General features: G+C 50.2%; 1 protein-coding gene across 18 annotated transcripts in view; it reads right to left on the reverse strand.

The window, feature by feature from the left end:
* The window catches only part of RREB1 (ras responsive element binding protein 1), a 174,742-nt gene that overhangs the window by 21,497 nt on the left and 138,982 nt on the right, over nucleotides 1-14,263 (reverse strand). For all 18 annotated transcript variants that reach the window (XM_073224209.1, XM_073224205.1, XM_073224211.1 and 15 more), the window contains 2 exons: nucleotides 6,212-6,401; nucleotides 2,297-5,201 (listed from right to left, as the gene is read on the reverse strand). In XM_073224209.1, coding sequence (XP_073080310.1) covers nucleotides 2,297-5,201; nucleotides 6,212-6,401 — 3,095 coding nt within the window. The remainder of the gene's footprint in view (nucleotides 1-2,296; nucleotides 5,202-6,211; nucleotides 6,402-14,263) is intronic.

Genomic DNA, 14,263 nt, shown 5'->3' on the forward strand with positions numbered 1-14,263 from the left:
TCACGTCCTCATGACAAAATGTGGACAACATCGCCCCCATGGGACAGTCATGAAGACAAGCTTTTATAATGGGCAGGCTACCAACTCTGAAAGCCCGCCTCCTGCCAAGGCCCACAGCCCCACTGCAGGAACACAGGATGACAGGATGTCAGCAATGGCCTGAAACAGACACAGCCACTCAGAGGATAGCTCTGTCTTATGCAAACCTCCTGTCTTTCTTGCTCAGTCTCAATACACTAACACATTTTAAACCAGGTAGGACATTTTAGCATTCAGAAGCCAGGTAACTGAAATGACTGGATGCTCAGGTGGGAACTTCTGCCAGGCATCTGCAAAGACAATGGCAGAGCTCTGGAAAGGAAATACTGGCTGCTGCAGTCCTCCCAGGGAAACCAGCAGTCAGGAACAGGTGGCCTCATCTGAGGCAAATAGGCCTGATATCTATGAAGCACAGGACTTCCAGCTGGAGGGGGCGAAAGGGAGGCTGGGTGGCAGCAGGGCAAGGGGTGAGCATAGGGGGTGAGGCATGGCAGGAGCCACATTCATCAGATGCAGGCCATCTGCCTTCTCAAAGTGGTAACAGAAATACTTCTCCAGAGGCTCTGCAAGCGACAAACAGGTGTCACCCGAAAAGATCAGCAAGAGAGACTGCTGTGTGGGGCGCCTTCTCTTTAAGATGCACCTTCTTTTCTGAATGGCTTTCTTCACTGGAACTGCCACTTTATTTTGTCAGGTATAAATGATTTCAAATGGGAACACAATGACAGTCTGAAAGTGCAGCATGCACATCTAGAAATGCCAGTTCTTGTTAAACGTGGACAGGCACTGTGGACTTCCCACCCCTTGATTCCTGGATGTAAGGCCCCATCACACCAGAAAGAGATGCTGCATCTACATAGCAACCAGCCTCAGAGACACCCTGCAGCTTTGCTCTCCCCACCCCTTCTCTCTTTGCACACCTGTTGCCCAGGGGTGACACAGTGACCTCCCTCCTGTCATTCTACTTCATTAGTAGAAACAGCCTTCCATGGGTTTCTTGGAAGCCTCATAGGATGACCAACTCCAAATGAAGCCTTTCCACCCGGTGCAGAGCATGGCTCACACCTAGTTTCCACTACCCTCCCCATCTCCACTCCATCATTATAAGCCTCCTAACTACCTAGCCAGGGTGGCCAGATCGCGCAACGAAAAATACAGTATGCCCAGTTAAATTTGGTTTTCATACAAACCATACCTCAGTTTTCAGTATATCCCCAATATTGCATGGAAAAATACCTATGCTAAAAATTGTTTATCTGAAATTCAAATTTAACTAGTGTCCTATATTTTATGTGGCAGCCCTGTACTATGTAATTCTTTATTTGGTTTTAGGTCCCATCTATTAATGTTTAGGTATTAATTTCCAAAAGGTTAAGGATCCTACCCAATTTATTATTAGATCAATGACCTGAATCCTGTATGAATATTCAGTAAACTAGAATTAAGATGAGAGGTGTATGGTCATTTGACTATTAGAAGTACTTAACATAAAATTATTTAAAGCATATTCCTTATTTTAAACTTGTCTTTAAAAATCAGCATACAGAAACTAACATTTGAAAAATATGCTGGGATCTCTTTTTGGCAATTTAAGCCCATTAATTAAAATATTATTTATATTTGTGTTTCTCCAGAATAGCTGAGAATATAAATAGAAAACTTTAAAATTCTACCACCATTTGTCACTGGTTTTCACAGGCAACAGGGGGAGATGTGACCACTTTAGTGAACTGAAAGATAGCTGCAAAATTTGCAGTATTGCCCTTTAAGGACACATGGCAGTCAAAAGAACTTCATGGAATGATCAAAATTTTAAAAACTGCCTTGAGGATGCTGGGAAGCAATTCTGCCAAAGGACCAAGCTCACTATGGCCTGACACCTTAATCACAGTTTCACTTCTCCCTAGCTGCCTCCTGAATGTAGCCAGGAAGAAATCTCACCACCTTCTCCAGAAGGGATGAGGCAGACGAAGTGAGTAATCCGACTGGCCTACAAGCATTTTCACCCAAAGCACCTTATGTTTAACACCTCTCTTCACCAGCAGCCCCGGAGGGCTCCGACAACAGGAGTAGGTCATTCTGGTTACAGGGCACATGGGGAAAAACTCCCAGCACCACCAGGCAAGCCCCTGCTTCTGAGATGGGTCATAGGAAAAGGGTCCCACTTGTGCAACCCGACCCCTCTCTTTTCCTCCCCCTGGCCGGCCAGGCTGCAGCCTCCTGAGAAGTAGCCCCCCTGGCCTGGCAGCCCCCTTACCAGTGTGCGTGAGCATGTGCCTCTGGAGGGAGCTGGCCCAAGGGAACACCCGGGGGCAGTGGGGACAGCTGATCTTCTGCAGGCAGTTGGCATAAGAGTTCCGCTTTGCCCTCAGCAGCCTGTCTTCCGGAGGGCTGCCCTGCTCTTCATCACTGGGCCCGTTGTGGTCTGCAGGGGCTCTGGCCACCTCGTCCTGAGCATCATCCTCTGCCGTCTGCAGAAACGGACTGAACTTGTTGGTGTCCGTGGTGGCCAGCATCTTCTCAATGCTGGCAAACTCCCCGCTGGAGTCCAGATCCACCCCACCGCTGCTGGCGCGGGGCCGGCTCCTCGTCCCCCTTTTCCGGCCCCTCTTCTTTGACAAGCCAGTTGGCCCCTGTTCGGTGGGGGACGCTGCTCCAGGACTGCTGGCAGCAGGGGATGGGTCACTGGATTCTTTTGGGCTTGTGGTGCTGGTGGGGGCGGGGGCAGCTTTGGGGACGGTGCCTCCTAGGCTGTCTGGAGCTGCGGTGTTACTGCCAGTGTTTGTGGGCCCTGGGTCAGCCACCTTAGTTTTCAGCAAGGTGGGAGCTGAAGACACAGATGAGATGATCTGGGCAATGGAGGCCAGTGGGGGCAGCTCTTCTGTGACGGAGGGCTTTGGCAAGAGCAGGGGGGGCTTGGGGCGCAGTGGTCGCAGCAAGGCTGGGCTGCTGATGAGGGCGGAGTTGCCCAGGACCGGCGAGCTGTTGACCAGGGCCGAGGAGTATATGGGGACTGCCAGCTGGACAGAACCCTGCAGGGGCTGGGGGTGCGCTTCCAGAGCCGCGGCTGCTGCCGCAGGGGCCACAAGATTTTCCAGAATCCCGCTGGGTGCCAAGGTCACCGGCAGGGCAGGGCAAGGCGGTGGGCAGGGGGAGGGTTGCTCGCGGCTCTCCGGCTCCTGCTCGTGTTGGCCGTCTTCGCTGGGAGCAGCCTCGTCTTTGTCTCCCCTCCTGAAGTTCTTGGGGATGGACAAGTCGATGGGCTCCATCGAGCTATCATAGGGGGCCAAGGAAGAGGCGCTGAGGAAGGAGACCATGTTTTCCTGCTTCACTTGGACCAGGGCCAGGCCCTTCTGGGAGAAGTCCAGGGGCTCGTTGAAGTCCACTGTAAAGTTGCTGGTGGGCTCCAACTTGACTGAGACGTGGGGAGGCAGAGACTGGGTGGGACTGCCATGAAGAAAGCCGTTTTGGGGCTCTAGGAAGGTGGCTGGGGGTTTCCGCTCGCCAAAGGCCCCACCACCCTCCTCTATCTTCCCCGAGGTCTCTGCGGGCACCCCGGCGGTGCCCGGGCCATCGGCGGCCAGGACATAGCTCTCAATGTCGCGCTCGGGAACGTGCAGGTGCTGCTTGAGGACGTGGTGGATGCAGCTGCGCTTGGCCGAGAAGGCGGCGCTGCACTCCTTGCACTCGAAGGGCTTGCGGCCCTTGGGGCAGCCGCCCAGGCCGCGGCCGCAGTGTGTGCGCATGTGGATGCGCAGCGCGCGGTAGTGCTTCAGATCTTCGCCGCACAGCCTGCACACCGTGTCGGGGGAGCAGAAGGCGTCCACCATCTCCGCGGCGCTGCTGGTCACGTACTCGATGTTCTTTTCGATGTCCTTGCGGGTGGCCTTGAGGTGCTTCTTGCGGAGGTGCCGCTCGCAGTTGGCCTTGACGGTGAAGGGGTAGTGGCAGATCTTGCAGATGTAGGGCCGCTCGCCGCTGTGTGTGCGCAGGTGGCGGATGAGCGCAGCCTTGTCGGCGGCAATGTAGTCGCAGATGTTGCACTGGTAGGGCGAGATGCCCAGGTGGGAGCGCACATGCGCACGCAGCACCCCGGAGAAGGCGAACACCTGGTTGCAGAAGCGACAGGGGTAGAGCACCTTGCGCATGGCTGGTGTCTTCTTGCTGCCGGGTCCTGTCATGATGGCCTTGAGGTCCCCCTCTGTTATCTCCTGCTTGATCTTGGCCTCCATGCTCAGGGGCAGCAGGGCCTCGATGATGCTGTCCTGCTCCAGCTGCGTCTTTATCTCGGCCTGGCCGGGCAGATCCACCCGGGGCTGCTGAAGGAAGAGCGGTGTGGCCATGCTTGGTTGGGCCCCGGACTTGGACTGCAGCAGGTGGGCGTGGGAGGCCACCTCTGCCGAGCCCTTGAGGAGCTTCAGGGGTGGCGGGGGCAGGCTGGGGCTGATGCAGCCGGGGGAGGCCTGCTGGGCATTGATGAGAGGAGGGGGCGTGGAGGTGGCCACCACTGTCCGTGGTGTGACCAAGGGCTTTGGCTTCAGAGGGGGCATGTGTTTGAAAATCGCCTGCAGAGGGGTGGCAGGGGCCTTGGAGAGGGGTGGAAGACTGATCTGTGGGGGAGCTGAGGCTGCCATCTTCAGAATCTGCTGGATGTCTGCCAGCTCAATGGCCGACTCACCGGAGATGGGTTTGACCACAATACTACTGTCGGGCTGGATGATGAAGCCCTTCTGGAAAGGTTGTAGGGACAGGTGCTTCATGCTCTCCTTGGTGGCCGGGAGGACCGTGAAAGAACCGCCCAGGGAAGCAGCTTCAAAAGGAGACAGGCTCAGCATGTTGGTGCAGCCGGGGTCCTGAGGTAGCTGACACTTGAGTGTCTGGAGCTGTATTGCTTGGTTGTCATCGGGCAGGGGCTCCTCAGAGGGGGCAGGCCTGACGTCTTTGGTGTGCTGCAGGCCCAGGATGGCCAGGAAGACCTTCTGGTCCAGGGCGTCACCAGGCAGGGGCTTGGCCTGCAGCCTTTCCTGTCCCTGGTCCGTGGTGGCGTGGGTCTGCTTGTGCAGGGTGAGCGAGGCAAGCATGGGGAACGCCTTGTCACACGTGTCACAGACGAAACGCTGCTGCTCACTGGTACACCTCCGCAGGTTTGTTTCGCACCAGGCCTGTGCGCAAGCAGGTCAGCAAAAGCAAGGGAAGAGAGGATTTAAAGACAAGCACTAAATGGAAATGCAGAAAGTATCTGTGGCACAAGTCCTAGGATCCAGCTTTCTCCTGTTAACTCCAGGATGAGTAAGGAAAACGACAAACATCTTAAGAACCTTATTTGCTTGGCGAATGGCATTAATCCCTAGGGAGTCTCAGCAGCGAAGCAATGCAGTTTGGTTAAGTAACAATACCACAGGAAGGATTCATTCTCCTTTTAAAAATGGGTGCCTTGCAAGGCTAACTCATGGTGACTATCTGCCATCAGTGGAGAACCTGCTCCCCTTCTGTGATTGTGGGAGAGGGAGCACAGCCTGCAAGAGGGCACGAGGGAGTGCCACAGGGAGTGGGGGCTTACGTGAGCGTGCACGTAGGGGTACACACATCTGGGTATATGTATGGGTGTATTCCCATGAAACAACTCATTGAGCTTGAGGATTCCTCATTTCAAGCATTTAACCAGATTTCTACCTCCTTTTTTAAGAATTAGAAAAAAATAAAACAAGTAGTTTCAGGTGTTCTACAAGCAGAGAACAAATATGGCTCAGTTAATAATGACCCGAAACATTTTTAATAGAAACTACAACACTGGAAATATTTAACTGTAATATAGGTACTAAAGTATTTAAAAAATACAAATTCAGTGCAGATAGGGCTGGAATGGGAGTGTTAAACAATTCACAACTTTAAACTCAAATGCCCCAAGAATGGACTAAAGCCCTGATGAACCAGACTTCTGGGCAAGTTTATGTGAGATTCAACCCAAGATAAAGGTCACCTATGCCTTCCAACTCAACCTAACGAAGACCAACAGGGCTAAGCTCTATTTTAAAAAGGCAAGGTGTTATAAAAAGGACAAATCCAACGGATAGATGGCATTTTAAAGAAAATAAACCTCAGGGGGAGGAAGTTTAGCCCAACTAGGTGGACTGCGGAGGTGGCTCCCAGTTCCATGGGCTGGTCAGAATACCTGAGAAATTCGAGGAAACTTCCTACAGGAGAAGTCAGTGAATCCTAAGTCGTGGAAGCCAGCAGGAATTGAGGGGTTGTTCTGTATGAAAGGCCTTCCCATCGCATCCCTGGGAAGCTGTTTGTGGACAAGCGCATTGTGGCGCAGCAATCCTCGATGTGTTCGAAAGGTGACGCAGCAAATGTCACATCTGGGAGAAGAAAGGGATAGCATGTGAGGGAGCAGCCGAGTTCCCACCTGTCCATCAGCTTACTGTATTTTTTTGTTGCTTCGTTTCAGTTGAGCAAAATAAAAATATGACATCAGGAAACCACTCTGTTCAAGGTCAGCATAAAGAAACTCTTCCTTAAAAAGAAATTATATCCTACCATCTCCTGGATATGCAATCTTGCAGACAGCACAGGCATGTATACCGAGAAGCTATTGCAAATCCACTTCTTCTTACCCGAGTTACGCAATGCAGAATGATCGTGTCAAAGGGCTTCTCCCTCCCTCAACTCAATGGATTTTAATTATTGCAAATGTTTAAAAGTCAAAAAGAATAAATTTATACAGCAGCCAGAGGGATCACATTAGCATCTCTGGTATCTGATCAGGATAAAATGCTAATCAAATTCTCTAACAAAACTAGCAGCACATGACAAAGATTATATATTCAATTCTGATAATATCACCACTATTATCAGAAAAATAACCCTAGCTCCCATGCGTGGAGCCTACACTAAGTGCAAGGCACCCTAAGGGTCAGCGGCCACGACCCTGGCAGGAGGGTGAGTATCCTGAAATTCATCTTACACCGAGGCACATAAGTATTAAGCACGAAGGCCAAGGCCACAAAGCCTGTGGGAAGCACAGGACAAATGGGAGCCCTGTGCACACTGCCGCCCATAGCTGTCATGCTGCTGTTCCTCTTCCCTTGAAAGACTCCTGCAAATGCAGTCCTTCAGCACCCCTCACTGCAGAGATGACATCCTACACCTGAAACGTCCTGGGCTGCAGAGATGTGGGGCAAACACCACTCTACACACCAGGGTAGCCTTTACGGCCTCACCAAGAACCACCTGAAAAACCACACAATCAGTGTGGTCTGGTCAACATCCCCAGAGCAGCAGTGAACACAGCAGCCGCTAGAGCCACGTGCATTCCCTCGGACAGCTGCCTTTGCCTCATGAAACCTCTCAGGCGGGGCCTAATATTGCTTTACAAAGGAAGAACTTGGGGCACACAGGGGCACAAGCAAGCTGCTCAAGTTTCCACTGTATACACCTTACTGGAAACTCTTTTGCTTTGAAATTCTTCTCTGGACATAGAGAGACAACAAATCACCCGTGAAGCAGATGAGCTCGTCTAGCTCTGAAAGAACAAAGTGCCAAGTATGTGCAACTCTGCCCTCCTCCTCAGGCTGCGGCGGCCCTGGCCCCGGCCCCGGCCCGGCAGCCTGCTGGGCGCCCACTTTCCTGTCTGCACCACCTTGGCTGCAGCACGCCATCAGACTCCTGTCATCATTCACTTAGACTCAGAGTAGCTGGTCCCTATGAGCCACTCAGAACCCCAAACCCCGTTTGAGGGAATGCTGCTTAGGCTCACCACCGGTGACAAAGGCTCACAGGAAAGGGTAGCTCCAGGGAGCCCCAACCCCTCTGGGTGCTCAGAGTTCTCACAGCCCTGGGCCCAGACAGTATCACTTCCTCCTCTCTCCCCAGTCCTGCCCCGTGCATGCAGGCCATGTTTTGAGGGGATGGACCCCAAAACACAGGGAGCCATTTCCTGCCCCAAGTACTGAGAGGGCTCAGTCACAGACTGTGAGACAGTAAGTAGGGACACAGAGTGGTGGCAGCCACTCTTCTTCGGTGAGGTTCTTTCTGGCCAGAACTCGCTTATATTCCACATGGTGTGCGCAGAGGCGCAGAGAGCCACGGAGCCACGGAGCCCCAGCAGTGCTGTCCCGTCCTACTGACTGACCTGCAAACGGCACTCTTTCTCTCTGTTACCCTGACTCCAGCCCCCCAGATTCAAGTTCAGCTGCACACTCTAGTCACTGGCCACGTTAGCTGAGAGCTGTGCTGAACTCAAAGACAGAAATATCTGCTTCAGGGACATTAAACACTGACCAGATATCTGAGGATATGAGGAATTACTGTTGATTTTTTAGTTGTGATAGTATTTTGGCTGTATGCTTTTTTAAAAAAGTCCTCTCCTTTACAGATATACAATGAAATATTTATCAGTGAAATGTAATGCCTGGGATTTGTTCTGAAATTATCTGGGACATGGAAGAAATGCAACACGATTGGCCATGGGCTAATAATTCAGACCATGGGCTGATACTGGGTGATGGGTACACAGGGGCTCATTATACTATTCTACTTTTGTGTACATTTGAAATGTTCCTTAACACATTTAAAAGAAACAGGTCATTACAAATGGCTAAGAATGGGCTGACTTTTTGCCTTTCTCCAAGTTTCAACGCCCAAACTACTACTGGTGGCATGTGTGTTTGGAGGGCTCAATTCAGAAAATCTCCGGGAGAGAAGCCCGTACACTGAGTCTCATCGTGGCACAGGCGATGTGAAGGAGCACATCTCCCCAGCAAACCTCCTGGACAACCAGAGCTCCTGGGGAAAAGCTAGAGGGGCCGGGGGCCTGCAGGGGGGCACCCAGGCCAGGGCCCAGGAAGGCCCCAAATACGGGATCTCCAGGCAGGCAGAGTGAGCCACCCCAGGGCAGGCTGGGCAGCCAGGCCTACAGCCCCATCTGCTTTGGCACTTTATGAACCAAAGACAGTTCTCTAGTTCTCTCCCTGCTCTCTCTTCCCCTCTGTTCTGTCCAGGCCCTGAGTCATATGCAGGCAGGAGAGGTGAGGTTTGGGGAACTGTGGGAGGGAGAAGCTGGTCTCTGCCTTCCCTGGAAGATGAGAACACAGGGAGGAGATAAGACGGATTGGGGTGAGTACAAAGGCAACAGAGCAACACCCAGTGGGCCCCACAGGCATTTTCCACCTGAAGTCTATACTAACTTCTTCCTCCCGAATTATTAGCACTGACTACATACATCTTGTGTAGAACATTTGTACAGTGTTTTAAATCATCACCAGTGCTGGGCACTGTCCTAGTTGCTGGGACATCACAACAAATACCCAAGCTCATTTCATCCTAACAAGCTGGGGAGAGATGGCTGCTAAGAATCAGTCGGCGTGTAATCCTGCAATCGGGCACTGGCTCCCAGCTCACCTTTCCCCTGTGACAACAGCAGGGTGCACTTCACCTTGCCGAATGCGGCTCATTCATCAAAGTCAGTTAAAGGAAGGCTCATACAAAAAAATCACACATGTTATTTTGTTTAACCTAAGGCATATATAATTTTTCATCATTCTTTGTGGGTTCTGTAATTGTGAATTTGTGAACTTGCTTATATTTGTAAGTCCCAATCAACACTCACAGCGTATTGATGGACATGCACAGAGCAGTGAAAAATTGAAGTTGCCCAACATGCACATTTCCCAGCTGAGGCTGAACGAGGCAACACACTGCCTTCTTATTTCAGCTCATATTATAAACTAATGCAATCTATTTAGTACATTTTCTGCAATCTGTTTAGTGCCATGTTTCTAGCATTTTTGTGCTTTTAGTTGGTGACTTGGCTGTCTAAGATGGCCTCTAAGCATAGTGCTAAAGTGCTGTGTGGTATTCCTAAGTGTAAGAAGTCTGGGCTGTACCTTCCAGAGGAAATCCAGAGAAAATGTGAAAAGCCAAATGAGTTCATTCAGTCATGAGCTGCAGTGCTGTGAGTTTGATGTTTGTGAATCAATAGTATTTATTAATTAAGGTGTCTTCAAATAGAAACATAAATAAAATGAGATTATATATTGATGTGCTGACAAAAATGAGATCTGATCAGAGGCTCGCAGGTACCTATCCGTGTTTCCTCTAGGAGCAGTGGTTTTGTATTCACTCATTCTGTGTTTGCAGCAATGTTAGAAAGAACATAATTACTGTGAATAACAATAACGGACTGTACAGTTATTCACAAAGGACTTATGCTTGAGGCTAGGTCCAGAGTGAAGGTCCATGCTGTCATTTCTGCACGAATCATGCTCAAAACACAACGTCTTTGATTTCCTGCATTAGATTCTTTAAGGTAGAACAAGGACTTAGATTTTCCAAATTTGACTAAAGCAGAATCCTAGACTTATATGATTAGTTCTCTCAATGTTTATAGGTGTCTTGCCTACCCTGAGTTTGACAGCAATTAAAAAAAAAATACTCTGCCTAATCTGGACCATAAATGTTGTCTACCCAACTTAGCTTTCACAGAGACTATTAAAAAAAAAATCTCACTGATTCATATAAAATTTAATTAAGTTATAGTAAATGATTCCATGTATTACTGACATAAACAGGCTGGGAAGAAATACTTGGGGTAGCATATGAATCAACAGTGACAAGGTGAGTAGGTAGGTCTGAGAAGTGGGGTGCAAGCTTTAAGTTATGTAATCCTTGTAAGTTGAACATTTTTGAGCATGCATCCATATCTGTTGTTTAACTGAGAAGTGTATGAGGTAATGATATGTCTTTGCATGCATGCATAATATGTCAGGTATGTTGTAAAATCCAAACATACATAATATGCCAAGTAAGTTATAAAATATAAACACATTTTTAAAGGGTGAGATAAGAAAAGTTGTATTATTATTTTCTTGTACCTAGAGGTCTTTCGGCATACCCTCCACTTCTGAGACTACTGTACTAATGCAGAGCCTACTGGCCATGCATATTCAGTGTGATGGGTTTTATAAGAGCGAGTAGAGGGTATCTGTTAATGTGGCAATTAGAATTTACTGCCCTTTACCATAGCAATGAATTTTCAGTAACACTGCGTTTTCATTACTTATTTCTACATGTCTAGCTCCTCCTCCTCCGTTCTCTCCTCCTAGGACAGAAGTCCACACATAGTGGGTGCTCCACACACACACACACAGACACACACACAGACACACAGACACAGACACACACACACACACACACACACACACACACACACAGCAGCAGAAGGAGTCAGCACCATCTACCAGCTGTGACCTTGTGGAAGGCAGCTGTGGAGCAGTGGGGGGATGGGCTCAGGGACTGGAGGCACTGGGAGGCAGTGCACAGAATACGACCTTGGACCATTTACTTCATCTGCATTTCAGCTGCCTGCTCGGTAAAATTTCCCAAACACCCTTGAGATAAGAATCCCCTCCTGACCTTGTTAAAAAACTAGATTCCCAGGTCTTGCTTTAGATCTCCTATAATCACAATAACGAGTGAGTGTCCCTTGGAGTCTATATGAACAAGCACCCCAGGTTAGACAAGTTTGGTAAACAAATCACATATATCAAGAATTAAGGGAGCGGCCCTGGAATCTATAAACACCTTTTGCTCTCATGCTGCACGCCTGTGGGAGCTCCTTCCCTTCCTGCTCTCAGCCCAACTTCTTGTTCACCTGTGATACAGGAATAACAGGCAACAAGATGCCTGAAAAACTGCAAGGTGCTGCTCGGAATTTAAGCATTATTTTATATTGCAAACATCAGGACCAGTCCATTTACTGGCCATTACAGCCAATACGAAAATGCAGGAAAATTGAATTTTAATGTCAAAAAGGATATGCTCTTTCAACAACTTCACAATCATCTCTACTTATTTCTGTTTAATCTTGAGACTTGTAGAGCAATGCAAGCTCTACCCAGTTGCTCTCTGCCCTGCACCACCTGCTTCCCTGTTGCCCCGGCCATCCCTCCAGGGCCCAGGCTCACAAAGAGAGGAGCACACCTCCCTGGCCTGCGCACACACCGAGAGCCTTCTAATAAGGCCAAGAAACACAGCTTCACACCTCTGTTTTCATGGGATTTCAACCAAGGTGCTCCTATTTCACTTCTGAAAAGAATATCTCGCAAACAAGCTGCTTGAAAGTGGCAGAGAAAAAAAGTGCTTTGAAACCAAAAGCACAGTGTGAGGCTGGTTAAAAGGAAGAAAAAAACAGCCACGGAAAAGCACTGTCTCTCACACTTGGCCCCTGTTGACAGGCCTTAGGTGAAGGCAGTTTGGAAACCATCACCCAGAAACATTTGGATGGGCCTTTGTCAGCATAAGACACTGGCTGCAACCAGCCCTCCCAAGGCCCCGGGGAGAAATGCTTTGCAACTTTGTTTCCAAGCAGCTCCTCAAGGACAATGGAGGTCATTGTAAATCTGTGGGCTGTGCTGCTGGCTGCAGGGCTGCCTGCCGGCACCAATCCTGGGGTACTCCTCACCCCCAGTGTGGGGGATCTCTCAACCCTGCACGAACAGGTGAACAGCACGACTGCGAACCATTTAGATGGAGTAGAACTGTACTCAAGAGTCCCAGGACAGGGGAGCATGGTAGGACGATTTCATTTTGCAAGTGATTTTGATAAGCTTGAGGGTAGTCTTAGGAACTTGAGAGGCTGCTTTTGGACTTTCTGGCAACAGGAGGTGGGCCTATGTTGGAAGCAGAAGGCAACTTTTCCAAATGGAAAAACTAAGATGAATGCATTTGGGGGAAGTATAACTAGCTATCATAGTTAAACGTGCACACAGAACCCCGTTGACTCTTTAAAAACAAATAAAGTGAAGGTTCCTGTGGCCAGGATTCTTACCTGGCCCTGGTTGGCTAGCTCACTACACACGTGTGGGCAATGCATCGTGATTGACTCTGTATATAAGAGCTCCGCCCAGTGCTCTGGGCCCAACATGGTAGCGCGGCTGCAGGAGAGCAGAGGCTGGAGTGGTGGCAGCGCCGAGGACAGAGGCCCAGAGGACAGCTGTGCAGGCAGAGGCCCGGAGGTGGAGACGGGCTTGCTGCATGCAGACTCACTGAGCGGATGGGATTCTACTGATTGACCTGCCACCTGGAAATAAAGTTGGGTATAACCCTTTCACCCCAAGAACGTTCTACCGTCATTTCTTTGGTCACATTGAATCCATAGTGAGGGAAACACAAGACAATTACTCCAAGGAAAACAAAATTCACCAGTGCGAAGAACTCTAAAGGACCACTTGGTAAAGCTGAGGTCACCTGTGAACATGGGGATGTATGCTGACAAGGACATGCAGCCTGTCCTAACTTAGAAATGGATGGTCACCTGTATGTGGACTCCCAGTAATGTTGCTCACAGAAAGTGTTTCTGTGCCCAAAGCAATTCACCAGAGCCCACAGCACCCAGAAGATACCTGAATTCCAGTATTAGCAGCAAATGCCTCTTTAACAGAGTAAGAAAGTCTAACGTGGGAAGCTAAAGCAGATTTTTACCACTCCCTACTGTCCTTGACCATGTGTAACATGCCAGCCCAGGACCTGGGGGTCCTGCCTCCCACAGGGCTGCTCCCTCATGGTGGTCTCTGTGACAGTGCAGGGGCTTGACCAGTTCTATCAGGGGTGGATGAGAAGGGAGGGGCTGTGGTTTTGGGGCACAAAGAGTTGGGGGTGCATGAACAGCAGAGGGCAAAGCAGCTGCCTGTAGCTTATCTCCTTTCTCCCTGCAACCCCCTTAGCACCAGTGGTGATGGCACTGACAGGGTATGGGTAGTTGTGAAGCACAGCTAGGAGGGCTAGGGGAGGGGTCTCCAGGGAGGGAAATGCCCCCAGCAGTGGGCAGGGGGCTGAGCCAAGTTTCCAGTGTGACCCCTAGTATGCAAAGGAAGAGATGGCAGGACTGGGGGCTACCAACTCCAGGGACCACAGGAAGGCCCCACGATCACAGGGAGCCTAACTTAAACTTTACCCACAGCCCTTCCTGTCCCTTCTTCACAAGTCAAATAAATGGGCACACAAGCTCTGGCCTTCACATTGGCCAGGCTGGGAAGAGCACACTGCTAACGTGGTCAGAGGAGTCTGGCTCCCATGAGAGCGCCGAACTGCGCGGGTCCGGAAGCCACAGAGACCCAAGCTCGCCGGCCACAGCTCAGCCTCTGCCTCCGGCTGCCCCGGCAGAAGGGACAGCACAGCAAGGGCTGGAACCAAATAGCTCTGGGAGGCAAGGAAATACTCCCCC

The sequence above is a fragment of the Manis javanica genome, chromosome 16 (genome assembly GCF_040802235.1).
Source record: "Manis javanica isolate MJ-LG chromosome 16, MJ_LKY, whole genome shotgun sequence".
Classification (NCBI taxonomy): Eukaryota; Metazoa; Chordata; class Mammalia; order Pholidota; family Manidae; genus Manis; species Manis javanica.